This window comes from Seriola aureovittata, chromosome 14 (genome assembly GCF_021018895.1).
Source record: "Seriola aureovittata isolate HTS-2021-v1 ecotype China chromosome 14, ASM2101889v1, whole genome shotgun sequence".
Taxonomy (NCBI): Eukaryota; Metazoa; Chordata; class Actinopteri; order Carangiformes; family Carangidae; genus Seriola; species Seriola aureovittata.
This window is the reverse complement of record NC_079377.1, coordinates 20,656,254-20,675,945: the sequence shown is the minus strand read 5'-3', so window position 1 is coordinate 20,675,945 and position 19,692 is coordinate 20,656,254. Positions and strand designations below refer to the sequence as shown.

At 40.4% G+C, this 19,692-nt stretch overlaps 2 protein-coding genes across 3 annotated transcripts; both read right to left on the bottom strand.

Annotated features, from left to right (window-relative positions):
- Positions 1–127: 127 nt before the first annotated feature.
- Positions 128–5,405, bottom strand: eef1a1a (eukaryotic translation elongation factor 1 alpha 1a). Of its 2 annotated transcripts, none has more exons than XM_056395406.1 (8): positions 5,262–5,405; positions 3,822–4,002; positions 3,322–3,501; positions 2,686–2,982; positions 2,013–2,163; positions 1,602–1,858; positions 1,085–1,319; positions 128–954 (listed from the first exon to the last, which is right to left on the bottom strand). In XM_056395406.1, exons 2-8 carry the CDS (start codon positions 3,963–3,965, stop codon positions 830–832), a joined length of 1,389 nt encoding a protein of 462 aa, XP_056251381.1. In that variant the 5' UTR covers positions 3,966–4,002; positions 5,262–5,405; the 3' UTR covers positions 128–829. The 2 variants fall into 2 exon arrangements, with proteins under 2 accessions (XP_056251381.1, XP_056251382.1); XM_056395407.1 differs by having other exon boundaries at positions 3,822–4,005; positions 5,262–5,392.
- A 1,242-nt stretch (positions 5,406–6,647) lies between these two features.
- Positions 6,648–17,477, bottom strand: slc17a5 (solute carrier family 17 member 5). Its single transcript, XM_056395405.1, has 11 exons — positions 17,200–17,477; positions 14,733–14,929; positions 13,949–14,182; positions 13,606–13,693; positions 13,030–13,116; positions 12,283–12,401; positions 10,883–11,044; positions 10,525–10,657; positions 10,245–10,392; positions 9,889–9,979; positions 6,648–8,643 (listed from the first exon to the last, which is right to left on the bottom strand). Exons 1-11 carry the CDS (start codon positions 17,282–17,284, stop codon positions 8,506–8,508), a joined length of 1,482 nt encoding a protein of 493 aa, XP_056251380.1. The 5' UTR covers positions 17,285–17,477; the 3' UTR covers positions 6,648–8,505.
- Positions 17,478–19,692: the final 2,215 nt, after the last annotated feature.

Sequence of the window (19,692 nt, the reverse complement as noted above, 5' to 3'; positions counted from 1 at the left end):
AAACAATTGCTATTTTATTCCTTTACCAACAGCTACATCTTGTGGACAAAAGTGTGTATAGTAAGGACACTGTCACTTGTTTGCATCACACTCAGAGAAAATGAATGAAGACCAACAGAGACCAACATTTTGGTTGAAACATGTTTAATGTTGCAAAGAGGCTCATGCCATCTTACAATAAGGTGCAGTAGCTTATGCCAATTAAAACTTCTCCAGTGCAAGTGCAAAGATAGCAAAATGCCAATCAAAGTGCTTCAAGAATCAACAGGTGGTCTACTCGGAGCCCCTCAGGAAGGACAAATTTGGACCATTTGTTTTAAGTGCCATTTAAAGCTTAAACACAACAAATCACTAAATTCTACTAATCTAACACTCAGGAACATAGTTTTAACTTCTTGCCATAGGCTCCTACAGAGCACCATGTAGTTACAAACAAACACTAAAAGCAAGACAACATGTACCATGTAAAGAGACCAGTACCTGCACTCCAGAGAGCTACAGAAGTGATAAATTACAGTACCTCTACTTGTTCAATGTCTCAGCATCACAGAAAGGTATTGCCATGAACCAAATCAACAGTGGACATTTAAAACTACCTGTTTGATATTACATAGTACGTAATAGTAATCTAACCATTGAAATACGGTCAGGAGTACCGCCTCAAGGACTAAAGATCTAAATGTTGTTCTTTCCTTCGAATGCTTTTGCGATGCATTGTGATGATTAACCAGTCTTTGATTATTAAGTTGAAGCAGCCAATTGTACGATGGAGTTGGATGACTGATGTCCTGCCCTGGGAGACCCTTGGGTCGGCAGAGTAGCACAACATTCATTTGTTCCTCTGGGCCTTCTGGGCAGACTTGGTAACTTTACCAGTGGTGGAGACTTTCTTCTCCACACCCTTTATCACGCCTACAGCCACAGTCTGACGCATGTCACGCACTGCAAAACGACCTGCAAGTTGAAGAGGAGTAAAAGACATTTTAGTCCACTTACAGTGGAGTCACAGAACTTGATGAACGATGACAAAATACTGTCCTGGGAAGCTGCTGAAATTTAACAAATCATTTTCACTTGAACTTACCCAGTGGAGGGTACTCAGAGAAACTCTCCACACACATTGGCTTGCCAGGAATCATATCCACGATAGCAGCATCTCCAGACTTGAGGGATTTGGGGTTGTCCTCCAGCTTCTTGCCAGAGCGGCGATCGATCTTTTCCTTGAGCTCGGCAAACTTGCAGGCGATGTGAGCAGTGTGACAGTCCAGTACAGGCGCATAACCAGCACTGATCTGGCCTGGGTGATTAAGGATGATCACCTACAAAGCAAAGGGACAATAAGGATGACCTATTAATTCAAAGATTCACTTTGTGCCAGTCTAAACCAAACAAATCTACACTAGGTGTGTTGTGTGGTATAAATTCTGACAAACCTGTAATCTAGCATGATGACCCAATTGTTGATGTGGCTAAAGTGGTGCTTCCCAACAGTAAACATTTCTCAAGGCTAAACATAGTTCAGACTTAAGACTGAATGAGGCTGAATGTTTTTAATCGTGCTGATGTTTGATTTCTGAAAATAGATCCTTAGCTATGTCTACCTGAGCAGTGAAGTTGGCAGCTTCCTGTGGTGGGTCATTCTTGCTGTCCCCAGCTACGTTGCCACGGCGAATGTCCTTGACGGACACGTTCTTGACGTTAAAGCCCACGTTGTCGCCAGGCAGGGCTTCAGTTAGTGCCTCATGGTGCATCTCCACAGACTTCACCTCAGTAGTCACATTGACGGGGGCAAAGGTCACCACCATGCCGGGCTTTAGAATGCCTGTTTCCACACGGCCTACAGGCACGGTCCCAATACCTGAGAAAGAGGAGAAAGAAAAGGTCAGCACAGGGAAAATAAATGTATTTCATATGCCATGTTTTGAGAGTTTATTTCAGAATATAACACTATCCATAACACCATTCTCACAGTGTAGGGATATTGTCCGTGTTTTAATCAGTGTATTACATGCCTCCTATCTTGTAGACATCCTGCAGGGGCAGACGTAGAGGTTTGTCTGTTGGACGGGTGGGAGGCTGGATGGCGTCCAGAGCCTCCAGGAGAGTGGTCCCCGATGCATTGCCTTCTTTCCTGTTGATCTTCCACCCCTTAAACCAAGTCATCTAGAAAGGAGAAAATAATGTGCCACTTTAAACATCTTTTGTAATTAATTTCAATTAAAAAGTTGTAAGCTTCAATAACCGTAGACAACTGATTGGATTCTGTGTCATTTGTTTTAGCTGTAGGACATTTTCAGGTAATTACTGCTGACCAAAAAGCTCCATTACCTCAAGTTTCGTTATAAAAGCGAGACTTTTTATCTTCTAAACTAATTAAATAGCACACTCACTTCAGTAGAGCAATGGGGTTTAGGGGTTGTGCCTCTACAACCTGAAGGGTAGCCTGAGGTGGCTAATGTTAGCAAACATAAAAAATGTCAGTGTAATTGCAAAGGAAGAATGGTACTCAAACTCTTTAGCTGGTCTGACTTGAGTTGGATATACAATCACAGCAACTGGTTAACTTTGGAGCCACAGCTTCCCATTCCACGCACCATCTATACAAATTAGTATTCAAATCCAAGGCTGCATACGTCGTATCAACTCTAATAGCATTTGCATTACTATTCTAATTTTTCTACTTACATTGGGACTGGGCTCAAGCATGTTGTCTCCATTCCAGCCTGAAATGGGTACAAAGGCAACGGTGTCTGGATTGTAGCCAATCTTCTTGATGTAGGTGCTCACTTCCTTCACAATTTCTTCGTAACGTTTCTGGCTGTAGTTTGGCTCAGTGGAGTCCATCTTGTTGATGCCCACAATGAGCTGCTTTACTCCCAGAGTGTAGGCCAGGAGGGCATGCTCACGGGTTTGTCCGTTCTTGGAAATACCTGCCTCGAACTCTCCCACACCAGCTGCCACAATCAGCACGGCACAGTCTGCCTGAAGATGCAGTAGATGAAACATTAGTACTGTTGGTGCACAGCAGGTTTGACCTTTGCACTCATAAATTGTTTAATATTATAATTATAATAAGTTTAATTGTATGATTTTAGTAGAAGGAGTAATGTCTCACAAAAAAGTTACAACATTGATCAAACATTTCTTTGATATCAGTTCTGAGGTGGTCTTAAATGAAATACAACAATATGATCAACTTAGTGCAGTTTATTATGACTTAATCTGTTTGTTACCCTTTGGGGCAAGTCATTATTAGTCATTATCGTAGAATGGCACGCGCTGAATGCAAACAGAATGGCTGAGCGCTCTCATGTGACAGACCTGTGAGGTCCCAGTGATCATGTTCTTGATGAAGTCCCTGTGGCCCGGGGCGTCGATGATGGTCACATAGTACTTGCTTGTTTCAAACTTCCACAGTGAGATGTCGATGGTAATACCACGCTCCCTCTCTGCCTTCAGTTTGTCCAGCACCCAGGCGTACTTGAATGACCCCTTTCCCATCTGCGGAATGATTAATAGAGATCACAAGATTAAAAATTGCTCTTTTTAAAATGTTTCTATATTAAGTTTTAAAAAAAAAAAAAAAAAAAATCTCTGCTGTGTTTCTATGACAAGCAGCTCAAAGCATGGTCTTAAAACAAATGATGTTGTTCTGCTTAGTCATTAAAGACGATGCAAGTCACAGTGATGAGGCGGTGCTATACTCTTCTATATTATTCTTTCATATTTGAGTGAGAGGTCAGAGGAGCAGGAGTCATGTTCTTGAGGAAAAACATCAGCTGATTCAAGAAGGCACCTTCCTCTTGCCTGTATCTTCTTACCTCAGCAGCCTCCTTTTCAAACTTCTCGATGGTTCTCTTGTCAATGCCCCCGCACTTGTAGATAAGGTGGCCCGTGGTGGTGGACTTGCCAGAGTCCACATGGCCGATCACAACAATGTTGATGTGGAGTTTCTCCTTTCCCATGGTGACTGGAGCTCACTGAAGTCACGAAACAAACTGTCTGCTAAAGCCAGGGTTAAGTTACAGTTAGTACGATACGCAGATGGTTCGCAGGGCAGGAAACAGAAACTGTTGAATGACCATTGCAAGATAACACATTGGAAAATCAGCAAACATATTGAAGCACTAGGTTTAAAAACACTACTAGAGTGTTAATGCCTCCCTCAACTGACTGGCGCAGAAAGAATTTGAAAGGACATTAAAATGTTGTACAAGGAGGGAGACATTAGTCCCTTTTTATTTAGTTCATCTGACCTTAAACAAGCTGAGTACATTGTCTGTTCTGCCCCGGCTGTGTCTGACTGAAGTTGGTGACATTGACAGCTCTTGACTGGCAATAGATGTTTTAGTAAGCAGTGTGTCTCAGAAGATTAGAGGTGGTATCAATGGCCACTGAACTGCGCCAGGCACAAAACCCTCTGCCCCTCCTACTCTCTATTCCTCCATCCATCCACACCCCTGCTCTCCTGTCCTCACTGCCCCGCTCCGCTCTGACAACAAGGCTCTGATGTTTCACAGCACTGTCCTCTTTATCACAGCCACAGAGTTAATACAGCTTCACCACAAGCCAGAATCCACCATTTTGTCAGGTCCTCTCCGCTGAGAGTGTAGCAGCCATTTCTCAGACACTGCAGTGCACTGCACACAGAGCAGAAAACACACTGTTGTTAACTCTGCAGGAGTGTTATGTGATAACCCACATAATAACACAAACACTACAAAGTTTTCCTTTAAATAGTCCAACTGAGTGTGGCTTCATTATATATTGTCTGAATCTACTTTTTATCTGGTAGAAAGGCCAGTAGCTTAATCCAACTGTAACATGAATCCCCACATGATCTTGTCCAGACTTGTTCAGGTGAACTCAGCGCCAGGACAAACAACCTTTTACATGCGCGCATTTAACTCATCCCTCATGTGTAACGTCACCACGGCTGCCGCAGTGCGCTTTATATACAAAAGATGATAACACAGCGGACAGTGCCTGAAAGAGTAGAACAGCTCCTGCGGTAAATCTAATGTCTGAAGGATTTAATGGAAATGTCAACCCTCCGCCATGTTCTATCATCTGCTCGCTTACTAACGCCAGGATGCGTATTAACTAGCAGCCAGCCGTCTGCCCTCCTTTCTGCATCACAACAATATTCCCAGTGCACTGCCTGGAGACGGAGCCGCTAAAGAAAACGCTCAGTTCATTTTCCCGATAACATCAAAGACGAAATCACCTCAATGAATAATTTCATGTAGACTGTGTCGTACCTGAGAGCTGTCCGGTGTCAGGTTGGCTGCAGGACCGGAGAAGCTGAGGAGAGACGCTGATCCGGTTATAGCGCACAGGACAGGCGGGGGTGTTGCGTAATTGCGCGCACCCGCTGCTGCACAGCATCACAACTAGGGACCAGGAGAAGTTGCCGTAAACGAGTTTATCATAGGACACAGCCACCGGCGAAGCATCCGTTGTCGGATACGACCCAGTCTGCCTTTCATCCGATCTGTTTACACACAAAATATAGACGACGAAATCCCTGATGAACGTGTTCAAATATTTACCGATGCACATAGAAAAAAAGTTGTGACACATTTCGGAAGCCGACATGTACTTGCAGTTGGTGTTTTGTTATATTTTTGTTCCTACGCAAGCGTTAGTTTGTCATTGTTCAACTGTGGCCTTACTTTCACTGGCTGATTATTGAACATAAGATTTGAGACATTACGTGCATTTTCAATGTATGTTGGTTACATAAAGAGTAGATACGTGTTTTTTTGTTGTCGGCTGTTGTATCATCAGTGGCTGTTGCGTAAAAGTGACTGGGCGAAATAAAATCGCACCACAATCTGCAGAATTGTATCCAGTGGTGGATGAGGCCCGTTGTAGTGATGGATGGAGTTTTTTTTGTTTTTTTAAATGAGAGGTTTGGTTTGTTTCAGAGGTGGTGTATGTGTGTATGTGTGTGTGTGTGTGTGTGTGAAGTGGTTTGAAGTCAGATGAGGGAACATATGTAGCGAGGAGCGTCGTTCACGCGCAGCAGGTGAAGCGCTCGCCTTTCCAGACGATCCCTAGTTGGATTAAAATTAACCCCGATGGCCTGAACTTCCCTCCAACGCGTCTGTCTGGCTCATTATCACAACATGCAGCGCCGCTGAGAGACAGCAGAGGGGCACGAAGTAGAGTTGTACACAGTTGTTATTCTGAAGTCGCTCTATTTGGCATTTTACGGGGATGTTATGAAATGTTTGAAACTACAGATTACTGTATTTTTTGTGTGTCCAAACATAATCAAATCAAAACATTTCTAACAAAGGTCTGCACTTGTAGCCCATATGAGGATATTTAGTCTGTGGATATGACTGGGTAATGGGTTATATTAGTGTGTTTCCTTAAGTGATATGTTGGTGCTTGGAGTTACTTTTAGTGCAATTTACATTTAGGCTTATTATTTTTTTAAACATCCAAGCAAGTAGGGCTGTCACTGAAAACGATCTACTCTGACAGACAGGCTTTTCATTGGGAGATACTTGAGTAGTTAATTCGGATATTATTCAGCAAATACTGTGTTGCATGAGGCTAGTAGGTAATACAAATTCCAGATTAACTGAAAAAATGTTGTGACGGTGGCTATAATGAAATAACAACCCAACTCAATATCAGATTTGAGCATAACTGTTTACGATGAAGTATTTATAATACATGACAGTGATTTTAAGACAGATTTCTGGAATGTTTCCAGGGTTAAAGTTTACAATGATTGCTCTTGGTACAGTGTACACATCATACAAAATTCCCTTTACTCTCTGCATGTAGTCATGACTGTAAAACTGAAATAAGAAAAACCAGGAATCCTTTATCAAAACAATGAGTCTACAGTCCTAAATTGTCTGATACCATTTAAAGTAAATGTAATAAGGCACAAGTGCATTTCATCTTGAATGTGGATGATGGTGCTACTTGTTGTCAGAAATTACAACCAAGACAAGATGTGGCTTAGTTTTGATTTACCTCTGTAGTCATTACGTATAAAGGGTGAACGTTCATATAGTATTATATACAAGTGACCTGAGAGTACGAACCGAAGATGTTTACATGGATAAAAAGCTAATAGTAACTTCCATGGTGATTACCTCATATGTTGAGATATTAACCATGCTATTTGATATTTCAAAATGAACAAAGGTGACATTTAAAAACTGAGGACACATACCTCAATAAGGTAGATCAATGGGTAACACATAAATAAACATAATTTTCAATCCTTGTATGACACAAGAAGATACCTGAGAATTGGCACAAAGTGCAAATCCTGTGAATAAAGTAAGGCTGTGTGTCCACCAGGAACCTCTTTCATAGTTTTTCTTTCCCTTTATTAAAAAGGTCCCAACAGCTCAGCAACCTCTTAGTGTTACAGATCAGAAATATCATGACCTGTCTGTTATTTAAATGCATTCGTTAAAAGCTGCTACTAAAATAAAAGAGGTGCCTGGTGGACAAAACCTGAAAAGACAACACATATTGTCGTACACACAAAATCCCTTAATTGCATCATATGAAAAGTAAATACAAAAAACTGGTCCATTTGAAATCACATGAAACACAAAGAGCTTTAAAATCATTTTAAGGAGGTAAGGCATTTTCCCAATCAAGAGTTTGTGGGTGCTGTGCAGTTACAGTCTCCTCTCAAAAGACATTATCCAATGTGTGTGTCGAGTTTAGGATGACATGTTTGTTGTGTTTTGGGGCAAACCTTTTAGACACTTATTCAACACTTATTGGCACTTACTTATAACTTGTAAAGTAGAACATTTTGTTTTTTCCCATCTATACTCGCACAAATCTAGGAAAACATCCTTCTGAAGAAAGTAGACTTTTACTATAGCAATAAAAATTGAGCCATTACTGTGAACTTCTAGGGGAAAAAACTAAAATAAAACTTAGGCATTAGTGCTCTGGAGGCAGAAATTACAGGTGAGCCTAGTAAATTGGGAAACTGGCAAACCTAAACACCAGAAAGTATCAACACTGGGAAAATTTTATCTTTCACATTTTATTTGTCATGCATGCTTGATAATCAACACGCTTTTGAAACCTATAGCTATCTACCGAGCTAGCTACATTTTCTTGTTTACATTAGTGGTAAGAGTCAAATACTTAATACTAAGGCATACAAAGCCTCTGAAAATTTTGGAGGTACATTCTGTGTTTCTGCTCAATTATTTTTGCCCCCAAAGCATTTCTGCTTAACTAAAAGTGCAATCTGCTTTTTTCACTACTGTGACTGCAGGTTCATCTGTCAACAGACTCCGCATTCACAGTATAGATTATCCTTAAACTATAGAATATCCTTGAATGGCTGTTACTCACTGTTATTTATCTGTGCTTTGAGAAGTATCAGTACATCTGAAACATGTCTCCCCCTCTAAATACCCATTGAAGAAGCCCCTGATTGAGATTTGTCGATCAGACAAATCTCAATCATCAAATGCACGAGTTCGGTACTTGTCTTCTGCCTCAGTCTCCATGAGAGTAGGAAGACTGGACAGCCCAGGGCTGCACTGATCCTCGGCCAAACACAGTGTAGACCAACGCTCCAAAAAGGTTGATGGCAGCAGCAATGTAGAAGACAGTCTGCCATTCCTCTATGGTGTTCTGAAGGACAGCCAGCACAGTTAACAATTAGTACTGAAATTAAACGGTTAGGCGGTTTAGCCCTAAATGGATTCATGCGTTTATGATTTAGTTCATTATCTGTCCATTCTGAGAAAAACATCTGCATAAGTTAATGATGTTTACTACAATCACTGGTGCCCTGGTAGTCATACGACTGTACAGGGCCAACATTTTACAAAATCTTACTTCCATGGAAGTTTCTGTTTGGAAATATTTAAAACACTCCTCTAAATGTCTTCTCCACTTCTCTTTATATTCTTTTACTGACAAAATGGTAATCATGAATCTTAAAGAGGAAAAACTGTTTGTGCATCATAAGCAAATAACAATCAAGACAATTATCACAAATCACAAGACATCCCAAAGATTAATATTCATTTTCCAGACTGATCATCTAAATCTGAATCTAACCTCTGACCTTCCTGAGGAGTGGGCGGGCACAACAGAATTTCTCTTTGTTATTGATAAATACACAAATTTGAATATTATGGTAGAAATTTAAGGTCACATTAAGACTATCCAAAAAGCAAAACATTGACTTAAAGTTGTATGTTTATATAACTAGTTAGAAGAATTTAAAAGATGCTAATTGGATTATTAACTTTTTTTCTTCACCTGGTTGCCATGGGCGATGGTCTGAATGATGATAGTTAGTTAGTTACACTTGGTTATTTGACAAAGCTAGATCTATACACTATATAAGTGCAGTGTATTACAATGGCAGTGGCTGTATGAGTCCTGTACTTTACATACAAAATGACAATGACACAAATGAATGTAATGTGCAATCTTTTATAGAAGACTATTGGTGCCTCCTTGTGGCCACATTAACATTAGCATGCTAATCCTGTACTAGGTAAACCAATTAGACATTAAATGGAGCATCAAGCCAAAGTAAGAATACCATCCGTTTAGGCAGTGACACTGCAGGTCAGGAAACCCAGAGTGACTGACCTCTGTTACTATGTAGGCAGAAGCATGATACATAATGCAAACCATGAGTTTGCTGCTCATTCATCACCATGGCTGGCATGAAGCTATACTGCACTGTTTAAGGATGTAATCATCATTTATATCAGATTTAGACTTGAATTTTGACCTTTGAAACACAAACAGTTAAGTTCTGGTTTCCTGTTTAAAGAATCAAACCCACTGTGCAGACTGGTTAACTGTGAGTGTGAGTGTGAGTGTGAGTGTGCGTGTGCGTGAACACATTATTCTTACATGTGTTGTGAGGGCTCTTGCAATGACTGGTCCCACCATGCCAGGAATGGTAGCAAAGGTGTTGGTGATTCCCAGCAGAATGCCAGCATATCTACGGAGATAAACACACAGATTGTTAAATGTGACAAGTATTTATTAGCCTGCAAAACTAACTCCAGTATTTACTGTGTAGATATGAAGAAATACTCTGCATACACCCAGGATGTATAATTCTGAAATCATCGTCTTGATTGCAGGAGGAAGAATAGATACAGCAGCTAAATTCAGATTCTTACATTCATTCATTTATATATATGGATTCTGATAAATTCATATATCCAGAGATTATTCTAGTGATAGAAAGGAATCATTCTTACGAAGGAGCAATGTCAAGGTGGTTGATGTTGAAGCCAGAGGCCGACACTCCGCCCAGAGAGGAGGAGATGGTGAGGAAGGTCACAGCCAAGGTGTAGTTACAGCCTGTATACCCTGCTGCCACCAGGAACACCGCCGGCCCAATCATACCTACAGGGACAGTGAAAATCTCTTTACAGGAGTCAGACACAGTAAACTGGACGTCCAAGTCAAGAGCCTGTTGTCCGTTTCGCACCAAAATAACAGAACGCGTGACTCAGCTGTGCTACTGGCATTCCTTACCAACAAAAGAGAAAGACTTCCTGACAGTGACTGTGGGGTACTGGCAGGTTTCCCGCAGGTAATCGGCAACCTGGCCACTCAGCACTGCTAACACTGCACAGCCCATGTAAGGCAGAGCTGACAGCATACCATTCTGTTGTGGACAGAAGAAGACAACAGCATGTTAAGTGTGTATGTATATTTATGATTATGATTCTGTGATGGTGATGCTGTTTATATATTCTCAAATAAATTACTTAAAAAAAAGTTTGCAAAATACATGTCCATGAACATACAATCACATTTTGACCCCAGGTTTGACTCATCCAATCAGCACTTCTGAGCATGAATGAATGCTTGTATGTGATGTCGACCTCACCTGCTGTATGCTGAATCCAAGTATGTCATTCATATAGGTCGGCAGCAGGGTGAGGAGGGTGTAGAAGGTCCAGTTGTAGGAGAAGTGAGCCACGACAATGGCCCACAGTGGTCTGGATGTCACTATGGCTCGCCAGGGGATGTAGTTTGCAGATGTGGACAGCTGAGCCACACGGGAAGTACAAGGCAAAAAAAGGATTGATTAATACATCCACCTCTGGAAAACAGATACATCTGCACTAACTAATAAATAAGAATACTAATAAATATTGTCCTAACAAACAGGAGGAGGCATGAACTTGTGCACTTATCCTCTGTTTTGTCCAGCTGTGCAATTCATTTGCATTGAATATATATTTAAAAATACATAAATATCAATAGGATTTGTTTTTACTTAATTCCTTTTGCTGAATGGAAACAGGTCTTACAGAATAGGACACTGTTTGTTCTGTTCACCTATCTTCTACGTCTCCTCCTCTGCATTTAGTGGTTGTTAGCTTTTTCTCCCCCTGCTGGTAAAATTTATTTTATTTTTTCCCCTCAATGTTGTGTTCTTGGTTGTTTTCAGGTTTAAAAACACTTATTTTTTTCAGGTGACGTGTCATATTCGCACACATTCACGTGTCTGATGACTGCAGAAAATTAAACAGTATACTAATGTACTATACACTGCCTTAACCCCCGAATTTGAGGAACCAAGGGTTTTCTACACAAAAGTCATACATGCTGGTGCACAGAATCAGAGGGCAGAAATGATGAACCCTGCATTAGTGTTCCCTGTCAGCTTTGTGTCTGCATGCCATAAAAAAATGCAGAACCATGGAGTGTTTTATGATCTCACAGCTGAGTCAGGCAGATAAGAGAATAAAATGCAGCAATGTATGAGATTATGCAACATTACTATCAGATAACTGTACTGGAGCGGAAGTACTGGAGTACTTCTGCTACTCTCTGACACCTACTCTGCTGCTACTGTCAAGGCAATAGAGAAGGACAATAAAACAGAGATCAAAATGGCAATTAGGGCTATAAATCCATCATAACACATAAATAACTAGATATATATTCAAAGGAAAACCCTGTATTTTCTTTTGTCTATCAATATCAAACAGCGGCGTGTAGATTATCTTACACTTTAACTAAATGTAGGACAATATTTTAAAAAACAACAAATGAAAACAGGGAAAAAATAGCAAAATAATTTCATTACAGTTTTTATGAAATAGTTTAAAGAAACTGCACTAAAGAATCTTTTTGGATTCTCAGATTATGACTCTCTGGGAAAAATGCAGACAAATCTAACTCTACCATCAGTAATAAATGACAAACACTATCCTCTGAAATCTTTTTTTTATTCTTTATAATTAATTTAGGACACATAGTCTGGGTTCTGGTTTTTACCTCGTTCTTGAGTGAGGTGGTGATGTAGAGTCTCTCCCGCTCTGATATCCGTGGGTGAGTGTTTGGACTGTCAAAGACCAGGAAGGCCCACAAGACGAACCACACCAGGCCAACAGCACCTGGACACACATAGACACAGATGAGGATTGGTGGAGTATAAATCCTCCATCACATGAAAGATTGTATGTAGCCAGCAGATGTGCAATATATGAAAAAAAAATACAGGATTTTTATTGTCATTTCCTGAAACTGAATTAAGATCTGTGCATCTTATTATTCTACCATAATCATATCCACTGAGAATAATAGGTGTGTCTGACATCTGTTCAGTGGGTTGAGATGGAGCTAAATTAAAGCAGTTCAGGCAAGCAAGTAAACAAAAAGTGGGACTTCTGCAGTGGTGCCATCTGCACATTTTCTTCTTCAACTTGCTAAATCATCGTTTCCACAGACCAAAGAGGAACAAAGGAACAGACACTGGAAACAGCTCATCTGAAGCGTGAAAAGAATACTGTGGTGGATAAGCATTTTTTTTTTTGCTTTTTTGTTGTTTTCCATAAATACTGGGTTCTAAGTTTTGCTATGATGATACGTTTTTTTTTTACCACATCTTCATGACCTAAAATCTTTCTAAGGATTTTCTAATATCTGACATCTAAGCAAAACAACGTAAGGCTATGAATCATCTTATGACTGAGTTTCCCCCCCCACCCCCACCCTCCACTAGTGAGACCCCAGGTGTTTTACCAAATACATAGAAGACGTAGGTCCAGTCAAGGTAGAAGCAGATTTCACCAGACAGAGGAAGAGATATCACTGTCCCCATCTGGGCTCCTAGGATTGGAGAGAAAATACAAACATCTGCATCACACAGCTGTCTGAATGCACATGACTACTGAGTGATGAATATAAAGAGAGTGACCAGTCAATGCTAGCAATTATGGGAGAGATGATGATGCAAGAGGCTAAATTCACTTACTGATTAATTTTTCAGTAAATAAACTATCTATAATGGGAAAACAACTAATCACAATTTCCCAGGGATGTCTTCAAATCGTTCAAAAGCAAAACCTCACATTCCAGAAGCTGCAACAAATGGATATTTAGCATTTTCACTTGATTAATCAATTATCAAAGTTGTTGTTAATAATTGTTTTCTGTTGATTGACTCACCAATTAAATGTCTAATGCCAAAAAGTAATGAAAAAAAGAGAAAATTACCATTTTGTTACAGAAATATTTTGGCAGGTAATCCACAAAACTATGTTTTGCTAGAAAACCTTTCCACTGTATCTACACTGTCCCCACATGTCTCTGTCTTACCTATGTAGGAGATGGTGAGCAGGCGGCTTCTCTCCAGCGGCGGGGCCCACGCTGCCCACATGGTATACATTGCAGGAAATGTGACTCCCTAAAGACAAACACAACAGGAATGTGGACAGAGTGCACAAATGACACAAATACAAACAATCCTCCACTTATATATCCATACAATCTACCTCTGTATTAGTGTATCTGGCTGTGTCTACAACTCCATTTATGGGAACTCAGACATTGTAATACTACTAGCTTAGGCGAATTAAGCTAATTTTAAATATGGCTGTACAACAGTTCATGTTTATGGTACAAACAACAGGTGTGCACAAATAATTTAAACTTTCCCTACCTCTCCTATCCCCTCCAGCACCCTGACTGCAATGAGATAGCTTGCACCCAGGTCAGCAGCCACAGGGGTGAGCAGCGTAAAAACTACAGTTCCCAGGATTCCAAAGCCCATCAGCCACTTGGGTCCAAAGCGGCCAGCCAGGTAGCCCCCAGGGATCTGTGTCAGGATGTAGCCGTAGAAGAAGGAGCCCAGGATCCAGCCCTGTGTCTCAGAATCCCAGTCGTACAAACTGGCCTGTGAGGGGCGGCGTTGAGAACTATATTAGGCATTAAGCTAATTAAGTGATTAAATATCATGAAGCCTTAATAAAGATGAGAGACAATGAATCTGGTTGTTTGGGTGTTCTTATGCTTGTGAACACATGTCAATGTGTTTTTATGTGTGCATCTTATTTGTCAGTCTGTCTTTCTCTCTACCTTTATATTCCTCTGTATGCAGTTAAGTTCATGTCCAACAGGTTGTGTGTAAACATAACCATGTAAAAAAATATGGCTGTAGTGTTAATCATTGTTTTCCAATGGGCATTTTGAGGCCCGTCAATGAGGGTTTATCAATCTGAAATGGGTACTGGTATTTAAGATAGCAATACATTTCAAAATGTAGTTACTCAAATTCCACTCACATTGTTGCTACTTGGCAAAATGGATTAAATTTACTGAGGAAATTGTCTAAAGTGGGATTAAACGGTGTCAGCATGCATGGAACAATTCAATCAGCTTCATCCCTGCTATTTTCTGTATAGCATCACATGGTCTTCCTCAGCCGCAGTCCTGTTATTGCTCACCGTGTGGTTGTGTTTGGGCCGTGGTGGGTTGGCATGAGCAGGACACAGTGAGCCGCTGTGGTTGGCGCTGGATTGGTGGGTGTTGTTAAGCATGTCCACCATCGCCACACTGAGGTTCACTCGCAAAGAGTAGACTACGAAGAAACCGTAAGAGGAGAGCAACGCCAGGCCATAGCGGGATGAACAGCATACTGGGGCTACAGAGAGAGGAGAGAAAGATAACTGCAATGAGACCTGTTGGGCAGATGACACCGTGTGTGCTGCAGTTACCAGTTGAAATTCACAATATGGACAATTTATCAAGTAATATTATCTGAGGTGAGTGTCTGTTTCACTACTAGGCAACATATAACAGCCAAATTCAGCAGTGCAGCACAAGTATAGTCACCTCTTCTGTCGAGAAAAGGCATCAGAAAAAAAAAAGGAAACTTTTTGTTATTTTTAACTTTAAGTTTTTTGGAAACAAAGTGTATGTTGCTCCTGCACTCTCTCTATAATCCATTGAGTGTAGAGCTGCATTGATTTGTGGTTCAACAGAAAATTGAGGTATATATTTGACAGGTCTTTTTGATAATCGAGAAAAAATTTCAGTCATTTTTACACATACTGTGGTTTCAGGTTGTCATATGTGAGGATTGACTGCTGTTCTTTGTGATAACATGATGGTAAACTGACTTTTTATGGACCAAACAATTCACTCAAGAAAATAACTGATCGTTACCTGCCATCCTTATTGAGTGGATCTTACACTGGGCTACAACTTAGAATCCATCGATCTACAATTTTCCTGATCAAAGGTAAATGAATAACATAACAGCAAGCTAATTGATGCTATAAACTGAAAATGTTTCAGGTGTGTTTTTACCAACCAGAGCTGCAATGATTAGTTGATTAGTAGATTTGGCAATTTACAAAAGAAAATAATAACTGTTTTGATAACTGATTAATCATTTAAGTAATTTCTTAAGCAAACGTTTCTGACTTTCTTTGGTATGAGCTTCTCAGATGAGAGAATTTGCTTCCCTTCCTTGTCTTAAACTTCAGTGGATTTAATACTTTTGGGTTTTGGAGAATTGGTTAACCAGATATCTTTTGTCATTTAGTTGAACACGTAGTTGTTTCAGTTCTTCACTTGCACACCTTTTTATTATGTCTTGTGCAGGTCATTTTCATAACTTTAGCACCTGATAAGTCTCTGTATTTTGCATAATGTGCTTGTTGCTGATATGACATGTCATTTTTTTTTACATTATTATGTCTGCTGCTCCTGTAGCTCGTGTTATAGCCCTACGTCTTTACATAAGACAATGGAACATCAACCTCTAGTATCTTTATCAAACAGACTGTCTATTTACTTAGCAAGCATAATTTGAACATTGTTTAAATAAGTCATGTTTAAACAAGGAGATATTACCCTGCTGGACTTACACAATCATAAACTGTTTTTCAGAGCTGTAACTTTAAAACGTCTTGACTTTTAAACTGCATTTTCATCAAACTGGCTGTAGGTGTAATAAGATAATAAGACATAGCTGAGGTGGGTCTGTCCTACGATCTGAGCTCAGCAGAAATGTCTCTAAACTCGTGACTGGGGCATGTGTAAAAACTGTCAGCATGTGTAAGCATAGGTGGAGAAAGCCCTTAAAAACCTTTGTATTTAGATCAACCTTTGGTGACAGGACCATGCACCTCTGCTGATAGTCATAGTATAATGATGGTTAAACATAAAAGTCATCAGATGAGGATATCATCTGATGTGCAGGAGTTGGACACAACATGAACACCTGTACACTTTATTGTAGTTAATCCAATACAACAGCCAGTGATGAAACGAAAAGTACAACTTTGAGGTACTAGTACTTTACTTGAGTGTCTATTTTATCCTACTTTATACTTTACTTTAAGTATAACTCAGTTATATTTCAGAGGGAAATACTGAACTTTTTACACTACTACGTTTATTACGATAATTTAGAATTTACACGCAAAACACGTGGTCTTATTATACAACATGATGCTTTTATTATAGATTAAAATAATCTCCACCTCGACCAAGGATCTATTAAAAAACAGTTGACCAGGGGCATTCTGCATTTGGACAGCTTGTACTTTGGATATTTAATTTCTGTTGCTTGTTATTGCTACTTTTACTTAAGTAAATGATTTCTTCCAACTTCTTCCACTGCTGATAACAGCCCTGTAAAAGTAACAGCTGTGTTACTGACGCTATGGTTAAGGAACTGTGGGTTTATCCTCATTTCAATGGCGCGCAAGTCGTGTTGTATTAAACTGCATGATACTGTGCAGGTGTTTGTGTTATTGTTGATGTCCCCTCGCTGTGTACACACGCGGCTGCGGAAAGGCAAACCCGTTTCTTCCCAGAGAAACGTACGTCACCCGAAATGAACCTCGCTTGCAGTGTTAGCTACAGAGCTAGCTTTTGTCTCTCTCTCTCTCTCTGTCTCACCTCTCTGCACTTTGTCTTCGTGTCCTCGGTGAAGCAGCGGTGTCTCCTGTTCGTCCCCTTCCGTGTCCGACTCGTACCGCTCCATTTTTCAGTGAATGTGGTCTACACCATCACAAACTACGACAAACAACAACAACGGCGGCGGCAGCAGCAGCAGAAGTGGTAAAATCCCCCCTTCACGAGAGCCTCCGGTCAGCTGAACTCACAACCTGCTAACTGCCGTCACGTGACGTACGGAAGGACCCAGACAAGCGGGAGCGATTTCTCCCTTGGTTTAGTCTTCAGGCAATAAACAATAATAATAAATAGAAAATTCCTGGAGAACTTTTGAATGTGCCCGCTGCTTGCTGCGTGTACTTCACTCCTCACGTTTCAATCTGTACGAAGGGCGTTAATTTCAATTTCATTCATGTCATAGAGACTCATCCTGACACAGATTCAGTCACTGCAGGTGTCCCTCAAAAAGCCTTTTGAAGCTGTCACGACTGGCCAAAAACAACCTCACACAGCAAGACATGTATACACACATGTGCATGCCCTTAGGGAAGTTGATCTGCAATAAAGCTATACCACTATATCCCCATATAGACGATAGCAAATTGACTCTGCACTGGATCCGTCCTGGAGGTATCATAGGCTCCGGAACAGATCGACAAAACAGGCCCGGATCGGAGTCTACTTGCACGGCGGGACGGCTCCGGGAACCCAGACCCTATCCGTATCCGCTCATGATGCAGCTCATCCGGTCCCGATCCGATTTGGACCCGTTCATGAAGTGGTTAATCCGGTCCAGACCCGTTCTGGATCCCTTATTCAAAATGGCTCATCTGACTAAAACCAGCTGCAGAAATCTAAAATCTAGCTGACCAACATATAGATTGCTCTATAAAAGCTTGAATACATAACCAGTCTGCCTTTAATTAATGCTAATAAAACATTACTCATTGAAGACTTGGAAAAATCTAAGCCTTTAAGCCACTAGGCAATTCTACAGTTAAATGTTTTGTATGAATTAATAAAATAAAAAAAGTGGAGGTGGATTTATTAGTATAGTGCCTGTTTCTAAAATGAATACAAACTTCCCTCTCCTTGTTTTATATATATAGACATATATAAATGTCAGTAGTCACAAAAGGAAAGAGTTGTGACTTTCCTTCCATCATGATCCTCATTGTTCCTGTAGTCTGTCTAATCATATTAGACTCAGACCAGGAACACAGGATACAACAGCTTGTTTATTATAACTGTCTGACAAAGGCTTTCCTACTTTGTGCTGTAGCCGCTGTGCTAGAAAAGAAAATGTAGATCTGCAGAGCAAAATAGAAATAATGGTCTTCAGTGTTTACAGTTTTTTTTCTCTTCTGTCTGAAATTCAGAGGCAGCAGATACTTTGTTGATTCGGGTGTTCTCCTACTGTGTCAGATAAAGTCATGGGGATTACAAGATGATGATGTCCGTTAAATCTGTCAAGGTTAAAATATTGTGTTTGAATGGTTTTTATGATCAACAACATTATGCATCATTACGGATCATAATGCACTGAGTCTTGCTTTGATTTTAACATCCCAATAACATGTAACAAAACATATTTCACAGATATATGTAACTTTAACTTGTGATCCCCTCTATAATGAATTTTACAGAGGACACAATATATACTGCACCAAACATGAGAGTAATAAAACTTGACCTTTTAACTTGTGGTTTAGTTACATGACATTGAAAATAAATACATTTTCTAGATTAATTGAGCAAAAACATCAAAAACCACATTTTCCCTGAACCCCTTTCCAGTTATTGGTGAATATCAACTTTTGTCTTGTCTTTGTACAGAGAGTAATATACAGTTCTTTCTTCTTGCACACTCACGTGTAACCGCAGAATCAGATGACGTGTGGGAAAGATGTAACCTTCAAACACAGGTTTATTGTTGAAATGAGGAGCAGCTCAGCTGTTTGCCTCCAGGCTTTATTGTCTCCAACCACAGACAGAGGGACAGAGGAAACGGAGGGACACATGCTGTAGATATGAAGAGAGACAGACAGATAGACTCCCAGTACAGTGAGGTACAGACATGGACAGGTAGACAAACACAGGCTTCTGACAGCCATGAGGCAAGAGTTTGTCACATCATCAGGCTAACATGCACAGACACGTGCACGGACATGCATCACAGTATTTTAGAATCAAACTTTTATTAGTTTTTAGGAGCTGGATTACACAACTTGGTTTGGGTTTGAGTCAATGTCTTTGTGCCAGGGAAGCCCAGGAGGTATTTATTTCTGCTGTCATGTCCTTGTCTTGGAGCTCTAGAGGTTGCTGTTCTGTAACTGACCTCTGACCTCTGACCTCTGACCTCCCTTTGCTGGAGGAAAAGTGACGAAATGGAAAGGAATGATACTGTGATCATTGACGCATGCATGATGTTGTGTGGCTCGCATTTCTGACCCTTTCTGAGGCAAACAGTGCAGTACCTGCTCAGCAGCAAACTGT